Source organism: Corvus cornix, chromosome 7 (genome assembly GCF_000738735.6).
Source record: "Corvus cornix cornix isolate S_Up_H32 chromosome 7, ASM73873v5, whole genome shotgun sequence".
Lineage (NCBI taxonomy): Eukaryota > Metazoa > Chordata > Aves > Passeriformes > Corvidae > Corvus > Corvus cornix.
The window spans coordinates 35320996-35341414 of NC_046337.1; the positions used below are offsets into that span (position 1 = coordinate 35320996).

Below are 20419 nucleotides of genomic sequence, written 5' to 3' on the forward strand. Positions count from 1 at the left end.
GAGCCCCCTTGCTGCTGCCGAGTTGGTTTTCCTTACCACCCACAGAAATGTTGATAGGGTTGCACAATCATTGCTGTTTCTTGCTCTTAAACAGCCTCCTAAGCTCATGAGACTGAAAGCTTTTTCTCTACTAAAGACAAGGCTTTGCCAGCATGAATATACACACACATTTGAACCCACTCTGATACTGCTCAAACTGCGTAAAACCCAAACTCCCTCTTCCTCTCCTTCTGCTCTCGTACACAAAAACCACCAAACAGAGAGCAGGAGTAAAACACTCCTGCCTTCTCACTGGGATGCTGCTCCCAAGTCCTGCTTGGTTCATGCCTCAGGCAACCCAATGGTTACCTGTTTTGAGCAAGCTCTGGCAACACACTTCTTTGTACCAGTTCATCAGTCCTGGGCTATGTGCCCCCAGAAACAAGTCACTCTCGGCCTTCCCCTAGAAACTGTTTACCTAATTTCAAACCAAGGGAGTATCCAGGCATGAGTCACTAAACCAAAGCATCATAAGATATGAGATCTTACTGAAAGCACCAAAATTTCAGCAGTTCTCCAGGAAGGACAGCTGATTTATGTGAGTGGATCTGAATCATGTTTGTGATGGTCTGGCGGGGCTGCAGGCAGAGCACACAACACAGAGTGTACCACCAGCCCCCAAGCAAACTCCAGCTACATTCCAAGGGAGCAGCCTGGTATTTACAACTGATCTGAACTGAAATTCTAATAGGAAAGACCGTTCCAGGAGAACAGCCACATCTGCTTGGCTGCAGTCCTGCTTCCACAGAATTTGCAGATTACTCTGCCCTGCTCCAGACAGCAAACATTTCCGAGATGAAAATCAAAGGAAAAAACACGCACCATGAGATTGCTGTGCAATGCTCAACAGAAATGGAATGCTGTTTGTATAGTAATTGCTAGAAGGCTTTTCAGACCTCTGGGCGTTTCTGGTCCCAGCCCCTGCTCAGAGAAGAGCCATATAGGCGGGGGGTGGTCTCTTCCACCAGGCAGCAACTGACAGAACAAGAGGACACTGTCTCAAGCTGTGTCAAGGTATAGGTTGGATATTAGGAAAAAGTTTTTCACAGAAAGAATAATAAAGTACTGGAATGGTCTACCCAGGGAGGTGGTAGAGTCACCATCTCTGGATGTGTTTAAAAAAGACTGGACATGGCACTTGGTGCCATAGTCTAGTTGAGGTGTTAGGACATGGGTTGGACTCGAAGATCTTGGAGGTCTCTTCCAACCTTGTTATTCTGTGATCCTGTGATATAAAAAGAAAGGATTAGACACCTTCCTGGGCTGTTAAGGTTCAAGCATATCCGTCCCTACAGCTCACAGCACCTGACACAAGTCTGGCATTCCTTGGCCATAAGGTTCCACTGGGGATCGAGGAATCTTTATGGGAAATGATGACAGCCCAGCCCCTTTTCCAGCAGTACCTTTTCTCAGAATGTGTCACATGTTTTAACTTAAATATTGATCACAAGTATAAAAACAATGTAAGCATCAGTCTGTGTGAAGTGTTTGTTTCAGTCTCCAACAACTGCTTCTTCTACAATCGAGACACAAACCAAGCAGCTTAGATCAGCGAGGGAAAAAATAAATAGAAGAAACAATGAGTAAGTCTTTTTCTACACCTAAGTTTTTTCTGGTTGCTGTTTGCTAGAGGACAGGTGAGATTTGCAGGCAGCCTGAGCTTTAACTCAGTTCCCATAGGCTGCCTGTGTCAGCTGGATATGCCACCCCATGTCCTGGCAGAATGGTGGGTTTTTAAGACATCCCTGAACCTGTCCAAAGTCAGTATGGATGTTTCACTGGCCCCCTGGGTTCAGGTCAGTACTGACCAACATCTTAGCTTCAGAAAATTCATTACCACTTTCTCTTGCATAATATTCTCTCGTAACAACTGTCTGTTTTCATACTCATTAACTTTTTTAGAGCAGTCCATATGCAATGGGATACCCAAACTGCCTTCTAGGAGTAATTTAGTCTGGACTGTGAACAGTAAATGGCATATATCACAAAAAACCCATGCCTAATAATCTTGGCATAGTGCTATAGGAAACAACATACTCATACACTGCACAGAGTATTTCTTGTGCTGTTACTGGAAAATACCAGGTATAAACCATGTATTTTCAATCTAACACTTCACCAAGTAGAGAAGTCAAAGATGACAAGACCACCAATGAAAATAATCTCTAAAGAGATGCATAATTTGGGCACAAAATTCAGTATCCAGGTACACTTACAGGGAAAGGTAGGTGAAATGCTTTTCTGTAGCCTCCCCTCTTTGAACCTGATAGCTGGGCTGGAAATAAAAGCATTCTCCTGCTGTATGGCACCAAAGGCTTGGAAACCCACCTGTTCTCTGGATCTCAGAAACCTTCATCCTTCCTACCTTCAGAGGGGCTGGCAAACGGATTTCAGCTGGCACGATATACACTTTGATCTAAGCATGACACAAGAATGAAAATGCAAGGATTCCCTTTGCCTGTTACCTTGTGCTAATGCAACTTAGTGTTAAACAGAGAGCAGAGCAGGAAGAGAGACAGCTGGCATTGCCTATCTTTTCCTTTCAATCTCCTTGACTCCCCCATCCTTCCTGTCACCCATGAATAGCTTTCTGTCATTCTCTTTTTTAATACACTCTCCAAGACACTTTACAGTAAATGGCACCTTTTAACACGGAGCCAATTCCCCACAATTTGAAAGGGACGAGGTACCATTTCCCACCTGTTCTAACAATTCCCTGTGGGACAGAGGGGTCAGCACTGCTCCTGCTCCTGTGCTGTCCAAAACACAGGAGCAGCAGCATCTCTTTTTCTGTACAAACCTCAAGCTTCAAATCCCGAAACAGGGAAAGGATGGAGAATAGGGCCAAACCCACAACACACCCATGATTTGTGATTGTGACATGGAAGAAAAAAAAAAAAAAAAAAAAGAGCACAAAAGAAAGTTGATGAGCAATCCTGGGAGCAGCAGCCCCCTCCTATGTGCATGCTGCACTGCCATCTTCCCCAGCCTGTTTTATACAGTAATCAAAGGATATTCTGAGCCTCTCAAAATGCCATCAACCCTCATTGAGAATGAAATAGAGCACATCTCCATCGAAGCCTTTACTGCAGTAATCATTGCCGCATGCTGGCCTGAACAGGGAGCTCTTACAGACAAAGATGGGTTTTAAAAATAAAATAAAAAAGCCTTCCTAAAATCTGAATAGAAACTTGATGATAATCTCCCAGTTTTATTATGCAAGGGGGAAAAGAAACCCATAATTGTGCACTCTTGGTCTCTTATAGCAAAGAATAGGCTTCTTGATGAAATGCTGAGTTGATTTAGAGCAGGGCTGAGGTTCTGGTGGCAATAATAGTCTAAAAGAACTAACCATCCAGCTGATTTGGATAAAATAATCATTTTTCAACATTCTAAATCTACACTTCATCTGTGCCTCCTCCCACTTCTCCCAACTGCATCTTTTGGAGAGTCTTTTTATAGCCTTGAAAATTATTTTCCCCTCCCCTCCCGCAGCATTCAACAAGAAAGACAGACTCTTTACTCTGGCTAACAAAGGGCGTTTTTTAGGCTGTGTTGGCATTTAGCTCCATTGCATCTATGTTTAGAAGGTACAGTATTTAGTATTTATTTTACAGGATGCTCCATAGACCTCCTGCCACCCAGGAGTCCTTCCAAAGCATTATCCCAGGAGTCCCACTGCCCTGGGACACTGAGCACTCTCCCAGCTTGGGGGCCAGACAGGTGTTTAAGGGGCAATTCCCTGCAGCTCCACCTGGTGCACTTCCAAATCATGCTCCCTTGTATTTTTCAGGTGCTTTTATTATTTTAAGAAAACCACAAATAGTGTTCCTCACAAATGGGTATTTTCCACTAACAATTTCTGCTTCACATCTCATCACAGAAGGAAAATTTTCTCCCAGCTCTCATAATTATTTCCTGACTCTCAGTCCACTTTTCCATCTACTGAATTATGTAGAGTTGTTTAGCTTGCTGTTTTCCAAGAATGCCTCATCAGTGCAGTGTAAAAATATTTATTACTTACTCTTTTTATGTCTATTGACTTTTTCTTTTCAGGAGAAAAAAGAAAACGGATCAGCTGTGAGCTCTCTTTACTGTTAACACAGCCAGCAGCTATTCGTGGATTAAGCAGGTGCTGCCTGATTTTAAACCAGTTTATATTAAAGCTCAATGAATTTACATGCCACACATCAAGGATGGAAGCAATGTACAGCTACCATCTCTCCCACCAATTCCACCAAGCTTGCAGAAAGTACTGTGAGGTGGTGATTTTGTTATTAAACCCGTATTACAGTTTGTAGAAGCCAAAATGCCATCCAACACTTTGGGAAAGTCTCTAACTCTTTATGCCTGACTCTAAAGCTGTATGTCTGGATGCAGAAGCCTGAATGTGACAGAAAATAGCTAATGCAGTATAAAAGCCCTGTTTTAAGGCACTTCCCTGCAAAATCATAAGGCAATTTGACAAGTTGATCCTGATAATCAGTTCAGGCTGAGAAGGGTTTACTCCTTGAGAGATATCACTGATTTCAGCCAGCCTGGCTGCAAAGCAAGAAACTAATTGCCATAAAGCACTTTCAAAGAATTCTCTGTGAAGACCCAGGACTCATCTATTCCATTTGAGTCCTCCATAGGAATTGTCTTCCTTTTTTCTCTGGCAAACCTAGCACATTTTTAAAAGGTGTTTAAATACAGCTATTCTAGACACATGTATTTTGTAAGAAACTTTTCTTTTTTATGTAACATATTAAGACCAAAATAATTTTTCATGTAACATATTTTATATTGTATTTTTGAATGTTTATTCTCACTACTTCTTCACCCTGAGCAATGAAATTAGGCTGACTAGTATCAGTCTGGGTTTACCTCCTGCTTTTCCTTGTGTCATGGTTTAGTATAGTTTGGGTTTTTAGTAAAGAGGCCATCAGCCACGGAAGTGGTTCTCTTGCAGAGAGGTGCTTACAGCTTCCTCTATGACCTGACAGAACCTATCAACTGGCTAGTTTGAATATTGGCAACTTTTTAAGCCACTTAAGAAGCTTGACACACCTCTGTGATCCACATTTAAGAACGAACAAACCCCAGGAAAGCTCTCTTGTCTTCCGGCTTTCGGACAGGTAGCGGGGCGGAGGGGGCCTGCAGGTGGCCCGGCGGGGCTGGGCTGGGCTGGGCCTTGCTTGGCCCAGCCGGATCGGCCGTGGCACGGCCCTGTTCCATCCACGCCCTCCCCAGCCCTGCTCCGTGCAGGCGGCGCGGCCCGGCTCCACACCCCCCGCATCCAGTGTGGCCGAAGATTCGTCTGAAGCTGCCCCACTGTCTGGCAAAGATCATGTGACCAACAGTGATATGTGAACTCCAGCTGCAGGGTCTGGGTGAGATTAACCCTTTTAGTGCTGTAAGATTCTCCAGAACAGATGAAGCCTGCAGACATCAATCCTCTCCCGAGTCAGAGGAAGAGGGAAAGGTGACGGCAAGTGAAGAAAACACCATAAAGACACCAAAGTCAGTGAAGCAGGAAGAGCTGAAACCCTGAGGGAGGAGAAAGAGGAGATGCTTCAAGCTTAGAAGCTGAAATTCTGTTATAAAGCTATGGTGATGGACTATGATACATCAGAGTACCCGTTGTAATTTCATGAAAGCATGGGGGGTGGAGCATTCAAACTGTAATTGTGAGCAAAAGCACCTGTGCTGGAATAAGCAAATGACAGTAGCTGTAATTTGATGAGGACCCTTCTTCCCAGGGAAGAAGAAGACCTCTATTCCTAGAGATGAAAGTGATGAGGACCCTTGCTCCCAGGGGAGGAGGAGGGCCTCTATTCCTAGAGATGAAGATGCTCCCAGAGATAGGTGAAGAGAACCTTTGTTTCTGCACAGCTCATGCTTAAAATGGTACCCCAGTAGCTCAAGATTGGACCCTCGAAAGCAGTTGTGGGGAAAGCTGTAAGTCGAGGGAAGGGACTCTCACATGTGAGCAGAGAACCAACCTGGGCAGCTGTCTCGCTGTGACATTGAAGCCATGAGAGAACTTCTTGTGGAGATGTCTCCATAGCATGAGCAAGAAAGACTCCTCTCCCTAAGTGAACTGAACAAGGTTATTATGGAAGTGGTAAACTGACTGAACATCTCAAGGGTTGTCTTTTTACATTGTCAGTGGGAGAAGGGAGAAAGGTGGGGGGAAGAAAAGTGTTCTGAAGGTTTAGTCTGATTTTTTTTCTTTCTTTCTTTTATGTGTGTTAATAAACTTCTTTTATATTCTTTTAAGTTTTGTGCCTGCTTAGCTTTCTCCTAATTCTTATCTCACAGAAGGAAAATAAGTAATGGATATTTTGAACCAAACCACTACACTAAATTGGTGTTTCTGCCCTGTTTATGAACCTGGACAAGGTTGGCCTGGTGCTATCCACACTTCCAACAAAGACTAGAAACAGACCCAGAAGAATTTTCCAGAAGTGAAAAGAAAATAGGCAAAATACTTGTGATGGTCTTCCAGACACCAATTAAACACTAACAGCTCTTGGGAAGTGCTTAATGCAAAAGGCAGAGCAGAACAGACAGGAGCCTCCTACCACCAGAATGTCATTAAAACTTAGAAAAGCAGAAAATGGGAATTGGACATCTTGAAAGGGGGCTTGGTGGACTTTCAGAATTACCCTAAAGGTCTGAAGGCAGTAAATGCAGCCAGTTGCCTAGACTCTCCTAAGAAAACACATGAAATGCAGTATTTAGCAAAAGACATACAGAAGGGCTTCATACAAACTTCTCTAACTAATCATGCAGTTTTAAAGAAGCAAGAGAGCTAATATAGAGTTACTCAGTGTAATAGTCTGAAATGCTATGAAATGTTTTGAATCAATGTCTAGTTTGTTTACAAGACCATCTGTTCTGGCATTGGAGATTTTATGGCCACACTTGCATAAGGAAGTGACAGAGGCAAAAAAAAGACTACTAAGATTTTCAGAAAGTTTTTGATCACCTTTTAAGGAGAAGCAATTAAAGAAATGGGATAGAAATAACTAAAGAAGACCACAACCTGACAGACTGCCCTAAGAGGTATCAAATTTAGGGAAAGGTTTGGCCATATTATTTTTTGGGAAGATACTGCAGAAGCAGAAAGGTGGCAAACACCACAAACAAACAAAAAGACATCTGTGTTGTCATCATTTAACAGCAAACACATACAAATGGTAATATCCTGTTTAGCCTTTTAAGCAGAAAAATCAGAGAATCACAGAATATCCTGAATTGTAAGGGACACACAAGGATCATCAAGTCCAGCTCCTGGCCAAGCACAAGACACCCCAAGAATCACACCACAATAACCAGAGATTTCTAAGAGCTGGCAGCTCCTTAAATCTAGCACCAAAAAGTGTGGATGGCAGACAGGAACAGGATCCAACCCTGCTAAAGAGTCAGCATTAACCGCCCAGTGAGACTTTTCTACACTGTGATGTATTTTCCATCCCACTTGATACAATCAAGACAATCTTTATAAAAGACAAACTCCACCTCACACAGAATTTCTGCACTTGATGCAGAAATTAAGAGACAAGAGACTCTGGTCTATGCTATGCCAGAAAGTTGGACAAAATGCTTTTAATGGCCCCATGTAGCCTGGAGATCTCTTCACAAACATTTTGGATTAACTTTAAGATGAAGCAGTTTTACTGCCATCAGTCCCATGAGGCCAGGACACACCTGGAGAAATGACTTGGGCAGGAACACTTAATTGCCTTCTCTTACAGGAAAAGAAATGGAGATCAGGTGCTACTAAAGCCCAGGACACAAAAAGAATCATGGTCAAACCACGCCCCTCTCCTGCTTTGCCAAGCAGCAAGGATGCTGCACTACCAGACCTAAGGCCACACCAGGACTGCTGCAGTGGCACACCAGATACTGCTCAGAGAACTGAAAACTGGCTTCCAGTGTCCCACAGTCTGCTTTAGCCAAGCAGGATAGTCTCCATGGACATATGGATTAGACATCTCTGAAAAAAAATTGCTTGGTATTTAAGTGCAGGGTTGGCAGGTGCTTCCATGATATACAGTGTATGGAATAAAACTACAGGGACAGTATCAGTGAGTAATAAACAGTATAGACAGTTTTCAGCAGGAATTAGCCAAGGACTGAGAGCAAAAAGAATCGTGGGGCACACAGAGTGCTTGCTGTATTAGCATTATCTCTGCATGCACAGGACAGCACTCGTTACAAATACCTGAATGAATCATCTAATGGATGTGAATGCAGGACACTTGAGCACTAGCTGGGGTCCAGTGCTCATGGAAACACTGCTGAGGATTCAGCTTATCTCTCAGAAGCACAGAGCTTTGAAAACTCTATTTTTCCAGAGTATCTCTAGAGAGCGGAAAATAAAAACTGGAAAAAGCTGAAGAGACAAAATTGCAACTGAAGAGTTTCGGATCCAATGGAAGAATTCAATTTATCTTAGGATGCTAATTTTTACTTAAAAGCTGCAGCAGTCTCAGAGTGAACTTCACAAGAGAGGCCACCATTAAGGGTCAGAGCCTGTGCAGGGCTCTGCTCCCAGCAGCACAGGTAGGTCCCAAAGACATCCTAGCAGGAGTCAGTGTGGATGTGATGGAAATGCTGAACCTGTGTCTGAACCTTGCAGCTTCACAAATCTCTGTAAACCCTGGAGGAAGAAGGATGTGAGACTTCCTGGGGAGCTGGCAACTCCCCAGAAGCCTCCCCTCTCTCCAGTCTTCTACCCATGGGCTGCAGCACTGCGCTGTTAATGCACATCCACACAGCTCTTTTCCTCCCACGGGCGGGAGTGTTTTGCACAAACCTCATCCAGTGGTGCCTCCCAGGCAAGAAGCTGCAAGGATTTAGACTTGAGACCACTGCAGAGAAACTTCAGGGCTCTCCTGAGCAAGCAAATACTCCTGTTCTTCCTTCATTCCTTGACTTCAAAGACTATGTGTGAGAAGGTTCATGATCTCCTTGCTTTCTTTCTGCCCACTTCTGTCCCCATGGAGCCATGCTGCTGGAACATTCACCCAACACTGTCAGCACAGAGAAGGAGCACAGTGCCCTGACTAACTCCTTGGCCACTAAAACTGCCACTGGAACAGCTAAGGTGGGAAATACAGTATCCTTCATGCTTCTTATCCCTGAAAATGACATGGAGATCATGTAGCTCGTCTGTGTTGTTTTCCTTCACCAAATTGCCTCACAATCTCCCCATAAAAAGCAATTTGCCAGACACGGTGAACACAAACTACCTAAGTTGTGTCCATTCATTTGGCATCCACGGCTGCAGCAGCACCATAATGGGTCTGTGCAGTATCAATACACACTATGCTAAACAAGCATAAATCAGAGACTATCCAAAGGAAACACCCAAACAGAATTAGACAAGTGCAGACAGAGAGCTCTGACAGCATTTCAGTTCCCTGTGATTCCTGTAGCTGACATCCATCTGTACTGAACTATGCACAGCAGAGGCACTATTACCTTAAAGGAGTGACTGTGTTTTGTTTAAATCAATCAAACTAAAAGAATAGTTAACGTACCGAGAAACTGAGTGCTTCACAAGGGCAACAGAGATGTATGTGGCTTTCTGCACACATGTACTACCTCCAGAAAACACCTCTCTGCAAAGTAAACCAGGAATGCTACAGTGGTGCAGGGCTTCCAGCTTAGCCCTCTCTGACCTCTTGGTCTGATCTGGGTCAGGCAACTTGGCTCACAAACTGAAAACTTTTTGCAAAGGGTAATTCCAGGTTTGTACAATGCTAGAGAAAAATTCCCAGCAACAGGAGTTACTGAAAGGAGGATACGGTTTTGCTACTGTCATTAAATTGAATTGCAAAGCAAACTTCCCACTGTCTTTGGTGGTACAAGATCACAGTTTCAAACCAAGATGGGAAATTGTGAGCTGAGGAATGGAGACATCACATCAAGAATGTGATGGAGTCCCTTTGTATCCCAAAAACAAGGCCCGTGGTCTCTTTCTGCAGCTCTGCTGGCTTCAAGGGGATCACATGTGTGCAAGCAGTTGCAATGGTGTGCTTTGAAGCTGGGAAAAGGCTTTGTGAAAGTTATTTTAATTTTTGTATAATAACAACAACACCAATAATAATAATAACTATGATAGTAACAACAATAACAATAATAATAACAACACCACTAATGATAATAATAAAAATAAGTGCCTGTGTTTTCATTCCATGAATACAGCAGTGACCATGTTGGTTGTCCAAATGACACACTGTAAATAAATCTTTCAGAATATTAACTCTAGGATTTTTACCGGAATTCCCTCAGCTCTAGTGGGGTCCTCAGCTGGGCTGGTACCAAAGACAGATGGCAAAAGGAACTGTTGAAAAAGCAAGTACATTTTTCTACTAAGCCTTTCTTCTTTAAATGTGTCCCAGTGTTTCCAGCAAATATGGGAGTGAGATGAATGTAACAAACCCAAAATGTCAGATTCTGCCTCCTCAGACCTGTGTAAATGGCAGTACCCCACTGTGTCAAACTAAGTTCCACTGATTTACATCCCTGTGACAGTGAGTACCTTCCAAAGGTAATTGCTGTCTTTCCCTTCTCTCCTCAGAAGTTGGCAGGAAAGGAAACAGAACCTCTCCAGAGACAGCTAGTAGTAAACCTGACGTATTTCAGATCACCATCAATTAAGTCTTGTAGCCATAAAAAGAAAGTTTCTCACTTATTGCTCAATCATGCATCATCCCCACTTCACTGTCTTTCAGTGATGCAGGAGAAATGCTACATGAATCCAGACATCTCCCATTTCCTTGCATTTAAAACAGCAGCAGTTTCCTTCCAAACTGACTATTAAGATCAGATTTTGTCTTATTCCCAAAAAGCACTGATTTCCTCAGGAGAGGGTAAGGAGCTTCCTGCAGGGTATGGTCAGAGCATGGATACTGGCTCAGATTATACACTCTTGGCTCTTTTACTCACCTCTTCCCTGTCTCACATGGTGTAATCAGTTCACACCTGGGTATGAATTTGGAACTACCTCAGCTAAGGATAAATGTCCAAAAGGTGCCTAAACCATGAGGAATAAACACCAGCATTTCACAGGGTATACTTAGTATTTAAACTGCGGCTTTTGACCAAAAGGAGCCTGGAGAGAAAACAAGTCCCTAATTAAAACACACCTGATGCCCATGTCAATGCCCTCACATTAGTAATGCATTTCAACATCTCTTAGTTATGTGAGAAGGGGTGGCAACTGAACTGTTAAAAGGCTGGAGCCAAGCACAGGAACAGAGGCAGAGGTCAGACCTGTTGAAGGAGGGAAAACAGATTCTAGACATCTGACTTAGCTCCTCACCTGCAGCAGGGCACAGGCATGTAGAACAGGATTCAACATACCAGAACTCACACAGCAGGTCTGAGACTGCTCTGCAGCTGTCAGGAGTTAGTGGATAGAGAATGACACCTCCAGAAAGTAACTTATCCTACTGGAAATGCCCGAGACAGGCAGCAATGTTCACCCATGCTACTCCAGTGACACCAGATGAAGTCTGGGGGAAAAGCTTAGATTGTATCCCTATCCCTTAGATGGTTGGAGTTCTGTGAGCTGAATTCCCCCTGAACACTCTCTGTGCCTCAGGTCCCCATATACAATGAAGAGCATTTCCTCCCCTGATGGGGAGGGTGCAAACATCAGCCTGCCAATACCTGCCACGTGCTCAGCACAAACACACGTTTGGGAAGGGCGGCCGTGAAAGCACCGCATGCAAACAGGAAAAGGGGCTGCGTTGGAAATCTGGCTCCAGACACAAAAGCAACATTATCTGTATATCCCAGCTGCCCTCAGTTACATCAGTGCCAACCCTGCCAAGACATCAGGATGGCAGGGATAGGAGCACCAGGGCTGTGTACTTCCTGGCCACATTACAGTGCAGAAGCAACACTGCTTGACTTCAGCAGCCTCAGCTGTGCTTTCAGGACAGGCAGCTCAAGCTGAGCTTTTGTTCACTCAAGGCTGGGCTATTAATTTAGAATTCACTGAGGCACAATGAACAGGCAGCCCAGTGACAACATTTTTATAGCCACTTTCTTTACCAATGGGAGCTTGTAATTCCCAAGGCAGTGCTGGCCTGTGTTTGATTGGTGTACTTAAATCTCCACCTGTGCTTTTATAATAACCAGTATTTTCTGTCAGAGCTTGCTCTTACCCTGTTGGAATCAATTCTTGTCCTGGAGGTGTAGATGGGAGGAGGAATGTTAAAGGCTTGAGGAACAAGATACTCTTCAGCATCCATCATATCTTCCAGGTCTTCCTCATCAAGAAGATTTTGGAAGAACTTGCTGTCATTTGGGCTTGGGAGCTTCATACGATCATCTCCCTAAACAGATTGTATTGAGAGAGGAAAAATATCAAAAGATTGATTAATTTCCCAAAGAGAGAATTTCAGCCTTCCTAATGCCCTGGCAGCCCAGGCTGCAGGGACCACACATGCTGCTTTGTTTGTTCAAAAGCACTGTATCCACATAATTTGTGGGTTTGTTTTGTTGTTGGGTTTTTTTTATTTTTTACTGGGAATATGATGACAAAAAGGGAGTAACTGCATGAATCAAGCAAAACGGGGGTTTTTTTTGGCATTTTCATGACTGAGCTTTTATTTTTTCTTCTCTCTTTTTCCCATACAAGATCAGTTTCTGACCCAAGTTCTGACATATTTTGTGAAATATCTCAACTATTTAGGCTCAAATAGGAGGGGTGGGGAATAACAAGGAAACTGTTGTGTCTTGATGTTTGCTTTACTTTAATTTGTACTTTAAGGGACTTAGAGGGTAAATTTCTCTCCCATCTATTCTGTGGAATGTATGAGAGCTGAGAACAACGAAAGTCAAACCAGGGAAACAACAGGACCTTGAAATAACACCTATGAGCTGGAGAGGCAAATCTGGGCTGCACTTTGTTGGTGCCACAAAACATTGCAAAAGGCAATCCCATGCCACAAAAACCTATCAGCCCATAGAAACAATGCTAAACTCCACTGGATGGCTGGAGAGTGGCCTCCCACTCCTCAGGAATTACTATGCCACATGTAGAATCCAGGAGGGAATGATGGCTGTGCTGTGGGGTGCATACAGACCCATTTAAAAGCTCAACAGCAAGTTTGTCATTGTTGATTGCACCTGGGAGGGATGGGGAGTGGTGATGGCAGAGGTACCAGTGCAATGCAGTGACCCTGGTTTCTCCTCCAGGAGCTCGTATTGTCTGCAAGGAGTGCTGGAGAGAAGCCTCACAGGATGAAACACAGGCCAGACCATGCAACAGGGGAGGGAAGGGCAGGGGGAGAAATGGAGGAAAGAGGTATTTGGAATAAGGAAGTATGTCCTATCTAACAAAGTCATTTAATCAGACTGAGTTTTCCCAAATTAGCTGAACTTATAATTTAGTTCACACAGTGGGGAATACTGCAAGAGGAATTCCACATTCAGGACCAAAAATCCTCTTGACTAGTATTTCACTTTCCAACCACATCTTCCTTGTGCTGAAGCGGAAGGAGAGCAGGATGATTCACAGTGTGCAGCAACACACCACAAGTCACCTGGCAGCTCTACCCAGTGAAATCAAACACCTCACTGTGGGACTGGCACTAGACCACTCAGGAGACATGAAGTGGCACTGGCTGGAGGCTCTTCCACTAGGAATTCTTATGTCAATGTGAAGCTGAGGATCAGCACCTCTGCCCTGTGTTTCATGATGTGGAGCAGATACAGCATGAGACAGAGCATGAGAATCATTACCTGGAACAAACTGTTCCCATGCTCTGGTCTCTGGTGTTTCACCATCACCTCACTTTGAAGTTTTCATTTTCCTTTGAACAGCTCACACACTGGGCCCTTACCTAAGAACCCTATGCTTTCTGTGGCTTGAATCTGAGCTGTAATAAACACATGCACAAGTCTAGGCTGCCACAAAATTAGGGAAGGACACATGCCTGTACTCAGGCACACACAGCTCCAGCTACCTGTACTCACCAGGTATCGCCCTGCTGCCACAGGGCAGTTTCATGGGATGAACCCATGAAGGATGAACCCTTCACAACCCTGTCACAGGGATGTGAAGCCTCCAGAGCCCCAGAGCTTAAGGAGAACAGAGAGGGAAGCTCCTCCCTAGCATTAGAGGTACCAGTATGACACAACTTCCTGTTTTCTAAGAAACTTTCATGTTTAGGCAGTGAAAAGAAACTTGCTTGTGATCTCAGCAATGCAGGGAAAAGACTCAGCCTAATCAATTTTAAAACCAAGGAAGTCCTTGGTCTAAATATAGATCCACTGTCTGCCTATGGAAAAACTTGTCCCCAGTTTCATAAGGAAATGCAAAGCACTGAGCAGCTTGCAAAGCCAGAGATTGTGTATGTGCTCATAAACATGAGCTTAGGAAATTAATTTCAGATTGTTGTATTATTAATATCATTATTTTTGAGATACTGACACTGCCCATTCTACTTCATGCTTGTATAACACTGTAGTCACTGTTTGCTTTAGGCTCTTTTGCTTTAGGCATCTTGAACTTCAAAAGATTCAAAGGCAATGCCCCTAACAGTTGGGTGTTGCAGACAATTGTTTTTCCCACCCCTGTGATGCTGCAGGGTTGCTTACCTGAATTACCAGGTATCTCTGAGGGTCTCGAGCCATTCTAGAGAATTCAGCAGCCAGCTCCTTGAATTTTGGCCGACTGTCAGCATCAATCATCCAGCCTGGATGAAAGACAAGAAAGAAAATGGTTAAATGTCAAGGGAGGAAATCTTTCCTTTTTTAAATGTACAAGTTTCAAGTCCTTGATAACTCTGGCCCAAAGAAAAGTTGCAATAAAAACCCAGAATAATGGAAAGTTAGAATTCTATGATGCATAAAATGGAAAACACCTGGTTTTGGCCAGACTAGATTGTTCCTTACTGCATGGAATTTTTCTTAATTTGCTGGGCTCCTCTCCATCCCAGAGACAGCAACACTATCTTGCAATTTTCTCATCTTGCACATTTAGGTATCAGCACTGACTGTCTTTTATTAAGGATGTGTCCTACCAGATGGGACATTTTTGTACTCAACAAAGCCCTTGCATGATTTAATTTCCACACCTCCATGCACAGTACAACTGTTTTCAGAAGATACTTAATTTACTTCTTCTAGTTTTCCTTTTTTTTTTTCAGGGCTTTTGTGTACAAAGCAAAAGGGAAAGGAGTATATATGATGGATGAGATGTCTGTATGTTAATCTCACTTAAATTAAGCCAGAAATATCAGAGAGATATTTCTAATTCTTTTTAAATTAGAAGCATAACCTTGGAGGATACTGTCATTAGTGGGAGTATCTTGGAGATAAAAAAGTGGAAGAAATCATGTGCAGACTGTTTCCCTTTTTTTACTAAAGTAAAAATAATCATAAATTTTTGTACTGGACTGAGAATGATAAAAAATAATCCTCTCTATAGCATTTCTTCTATTAATTTTACTTTTTATTATTACTATTGCAATCATCATTCTTGCTACTTACAATAAAACATTAGTGATTTCTTTCCTCAATATTTGGAAATGGGATTTCTCCTCACAACCTTCACTGGCTGGGTATCCATGTGCCATAATTATGTTTAGTATTATCTTTTTTACATCAGAATCAATTGTCATGGAAATGACAAGGGTTTACAGTAACAACCATACAATTTTGACTTCACAGCAAGTATATGAGATAACATCTGACAGTAATAAGAAGCTGAGCTAACTCGGCCCTTCATGGCTAACAATTGTAAAATTGCCAAAGATGTGCAGGGAGTATTTAAATGGAATTTACAGTATCATGGGAAGCTTTTGTTTTGCAGCAGCAGCTTGCCCTGTTTCCCAGCTCTGTCAGAGACTGCCTATGCAAATATTCTAAACCAGTGTCCCTCTTGCAGTGAGTGCAGGGGTATCAAAAGTGACAATTCCTTACACTTCACCATCACCATATAAACATCAATAGTGCAGATTGGGGGCTGGGGCAGCCGCTCTCCCTTCTCCAAGAGGTCGGGGATCTCTCGAGTTGGGATTCCATCATATGGCTTCCCACCAAAGGTCATCAGCTCCCAGATGGTGACTCCTAGGCAGAAGAAAGAGTGTTAGTGTCTGAGGTCACACTACTCAGATTCCCCCCCAGTCTCTCACAGCAGAGTATCCTGGCCCAGTTCTGGACTGCAATCTCTTCTTCTTCACGAGTGCCTGGAAAAACACTGAAGTTTGGACTGGGGGGACAGGAGGAGTTGAGCAAGTGGCTACACAGTGCTTAGCTGCTGTCTTGGCTTAAACCATGACAGTCTGCCACTTGAAAACTCTGGAAAATGGTGAAACAGCACTTTGTGGTAATCTTCAAAAGCAACTTCCCTCATTTTTATTGGTGTAAGAAATGGCGTGATAGACCTGAGGCACACAAGAAAGGTCTGAGACAAATGAAGGGTGGTAAAGTAAATGGGTGCAATAACAAAAGAATGCACCACGCTCTTTTATCAAAAAGGGAAATGAATGGCTGATGTACTCTATTATTTTAAGGGGGGAAAGCGCAGATGTTCCCGAGCTTAGAGCATCAATTTCCCACAAAGGTACAGCACTGAGTAACATTAGGTCGTTGGCTTTGCCTTGTAAGTCATTCACAGCCACTGCTATTATTTTTTCCCTTAAATCACCTTATGGATTTGAGTTTATGATAGTGCTGTGCTACAAACCCAATATTCTCTTTTTGAAAAGCCATAGGATTTGTTTTGGCTTCGAAGCTGGAAATAAAGATCATATATCATAAGTAAAAGAATTTGTGCCCAAACAGAATCTTAAATATTGAAAATGCTGCTCTCACACCATCTTCTTTAACTTTTATTTGTATTGCAAAGGTCATTTTAAGCATGCCTCCAGATCAGTACCATATTTTGACAAATGTCATGCTAATGTGAAAAATGATGGGCAAAATTACCACATGAGTAAACCACATTTATTTCACCCTCATTCGTCTCCTTGTTGATATTAAATAAATATAACTTGTCAATTATTTATGGACTTTTCCTTTCTGCTTATAGATGTTCTGGGCTTCCTGCATTTAAAATGAATTTCATAAATGAAGGTATATTTTCTCCTGAGTGATCCAGGAAATACAGGATTTGAAGAGAAAGAGCAGCTTTACAAGATCAGTTGAACTCTCCAAAGCTTTTCTCAGCTGACTAGAAGAGGGCAGCCACCCAGCTACAGCAAACAGTGTCTTTTGCTGCTACCCACAGGTAAAAGTGAGTAATGAATAGAGCTGTACACCCTTTTGGTTCAAATGCACAATAGGAAATGCAAATAGGACTCCATAGCCCCAGATACTGCTGAAAAATTCTATTTACAAAGGTATACATCATTTTATTAGTAATAGCTACACCAGATAAACAGGCAAAGACCTCAGCAGATGTGGCAAACAGCTTGTCTGAATAACCATTAGCAACACTGAACGAACACCTCATTTCTCAAATACGACTTTTTCTCTGTGTGTGTAGCTCACCAATTCCCAAGCTATCTGTGAAATTAAATAGATGCTTGTTCTAGTTAGTTTGGAGAACTCGTCTCTTCCTTTTCCTTCTCTTGCCATATTTGCTTTGTATTATGACAAATTCCCTTTTATCTGACTCTAGGTAGAGAAAGTCCCATAAGCCTGAAAATGTTTTTTGACATTCATGGCTTTTAGAGTTGAGCTTTTCAAAGACTGCTGAAAATTGTGACCTGCAGCTGTATTTTTATGAATCTGTGCCTGAGCTGAAAGAGGTCTTCTTCTGTCATAATAATCAGCCAAACTGCTACCAGACCAGACCTTGCAGCACTCACCCCAGAGGGGAACATCATGATAATATATTTCAGTGAGCAGGGAAGTAACACAGGAGACAGTAAAAACTGCTGCTCAGAGTTACACATTTAAAGGAAAAAAAAAAACCTGAAGAGCAAACGCTTCTGGAATTAACTCCTTTGGAAAAAGAGGGTATCTTTAACATACTAACACAACTTAGTTCAATGCTTTAAAAGACACAACTTTTTAAACTAATCACATGAAGATTTACCATAGCTCCACACATCACTCTGATGGGTAAATTTCCTGTAGTGTATGCACTCCAGAGCCATCCACTTAATTGGCATCTAGGGAAGGACAAGAGAAACGTAACCTTAGAAATACATTATTAAAACAATACAAACAGATCCTGTATGAAGACACCAGCTTTCTCCCTGTGTCCTTCAATGGCAAGCTTGGAAAAAAGCAGCACTATCCCACAGAGGAAATGGCTATTCCTGCCCTCTAGAATGGGGCTGTGCCTCATAAAACTTGGAGGTGAGAAAGATGAACCGGTTACCCGGAGAACTTCTGATATTTATTGATTCAGAAGTAGTAGAACAACTCGTGTTTTCATCAAAGCTGTGTGAAGAGGAACCAACGCAAAAATTGCATATAATTCCTCTAAATCTCAAGTGCAGCAGAGAAAGTGGAATGAAGAAGCTCTTTCTCCTTAACAGTTTGCAATCTCTGCAATCTGAGATAGCAACACTGCTATCTCAACTATTCTCTAATGAGGCCAGGTTACAATGCAGTGACCATAACACTTCACTGTCCCCATCATCATCATCGTCATCAGGGTAAACAGGCAATGAGGAGAATTTGCAGTGCTTTATTGTTAACTCCTAATATTTGTCAGGAACTTAGCCATCCCACTTCTCTGTATCAGCACTGCAGTGAGAAAAGTTGCTCCCCAAACTAAGCCAGCAGCCCCATGTTCCCATGTCAGTGAATCACCCTCGGGGTGAGCTTATCTCTTCCGACAGACAAGGGTGTGCAGGCAAACCAAACCTCATTCCTGCACTAGGGCCCACCCTCTTGAGTTAGTGTTAAAATGGGATTCATGGTGTTTCCCATTCCTGAGCTGCACCCGTCAGGCACAGCCTTGCAGTCTGTGAATTTCTGATGGACAAACACTTAGAAGACTTTTACCTGGCAGGGACTTGTATGGGTTGCCTCTAATTTGGAACTATGGAAGAGGTACTGGAATAAACCAAAAGGATGCGTAACTGCAGGTAAAATCTGAACAGATGGTGGGTGTAAAAGCAGAGGATGTGTCTTCATTTAAACCCTTATGAAACTGCCTTCCATGAAGTTCACTAATGAACATAACCTACAGAGTTATGGCAAAAATAGCCCCTTGTAATAAAGGTTGTTTTAACTTTTGCAAAGACAGTTCATCCTCCCCCACTAAACTCTGCAGAAGTGCATTGCTTTCATTCCCGTTGTATATGGCTGGGTCACTCCAGACATGAAGAGTTGCTGAAGGAGCAAAGCTGCCTTGTTCATGATGGGACAACTCAGGCTGGAAGTGATTCAGGAGGCCTCTAGTCCCACCTCAGGTTCACAGCAGGTTCAGCTACTTAGGAGATCAGGCCAAGTTACTCAGGGATTTGTCCCATCTGGACTTTAAAACCTTCAAGGATGGAAACTGCACCACCTCTGTTTACAACCACTTGATAGTCCAGTCTGGACCTCCCTTAGCATGCTCTCAATACAACTTGACGCTGCCAATGCCTTTTGGAGTTCACAGGATGCTTCTCTGGACCTGGGAAGTGATACATCTGATGTAAATCCTGCTCCAGAGCTCTCAGCAGGGTAACAAGTCCAAGACACAACTGCCAGGGAACAGCTTGTTTGCAAGGATCAACTCATTTTCTGTCATTCACTCTCTGATGGAGGGAAGAGGCTGAGGGGTTACCGAGAAGAGAATTACAGAAATTAAGGAATCGGGGAAAGCTGCCAAAATCCCACCTTCCCTGACAGGAGGTCTCTTTCCATGGGGAAATGAGGAAGCACTGGTGGCTCCTCTCATGCTCTTCACTTCCTTGACTGACCTGTCCAGGTGATCCAAGGGCAGCAGCCACACAAACAAGGCAGCAGCTCATCCCAGAGAACAGCACACAAACAGCTGTTTGTCCCAGACAAGGGCATGAGTGAGAACAAAAAACCACAGACAGCAAGGAGACAGAAAGCAAACAGAACATCCAGGAAAAGGAATGACAGGCGAAGCAGAATCCCTTGGGATTCAGTGACAGATTGAAATGGGGAATTTCAAGATATTTAGGGAGCAGCCAGAAGCACCACGTACTTACTGCCTTCTGAATTTTATCATGCATTAATCTGAAATTAGCAGAAATGAGGTAAGGCACTGCATGGCCATTGTGTGGTTTGCTGGAAAGTAATAGGGGAAAATGTCTGGTTTCAAAGTTATCCTCAAGCTGGCTTTTAGTGGCCTGGCATTCAGCATGGTATTGGAGAGGTAGATGCAAGACGTAACATACACAGGCTCGTCCAGTGTGATAGAAGAGCTAAATTCTCATGTTCTGTGGCC

At 43.1% G+C, this 20419-nt stretch overlaps 1 protein-coding gene across 5 annotated transcripts in view; it reads right to left on the minus strand.

Moving 5' to 3' along the window:
* ERBB4 (erb-b2 receptor tyrosine kinase 4) overlaps nt 1-20419 on the minus strand; it is a 576015-nt gene that overhangs the window by 14821 nt on the left and 540775 nt on the right. For all 5 annotated transcript variants that reach the window (XM_039554927.1, XM_039554926.1, XM_039554924.1 and 2 more), the window contains 4 exons: nt 18098-18173; nt 15976-16122; nt 14650-14747; nt 12210-12380 (listed from right to left, as the gene is read on the minus strand). In XM_039554927.1, the coding sequence (XP_039410861.1) occupies nt 12210-12380; nt 14650-14747; nt 15976-16122; nt 18098-18173 (492 nt within the window). The remainder of the gene's footprint in view (nt 1-12209; nt 12381-14649; nt 14748-15975; nt 16123-18097; nt 18174-20419) is intronic.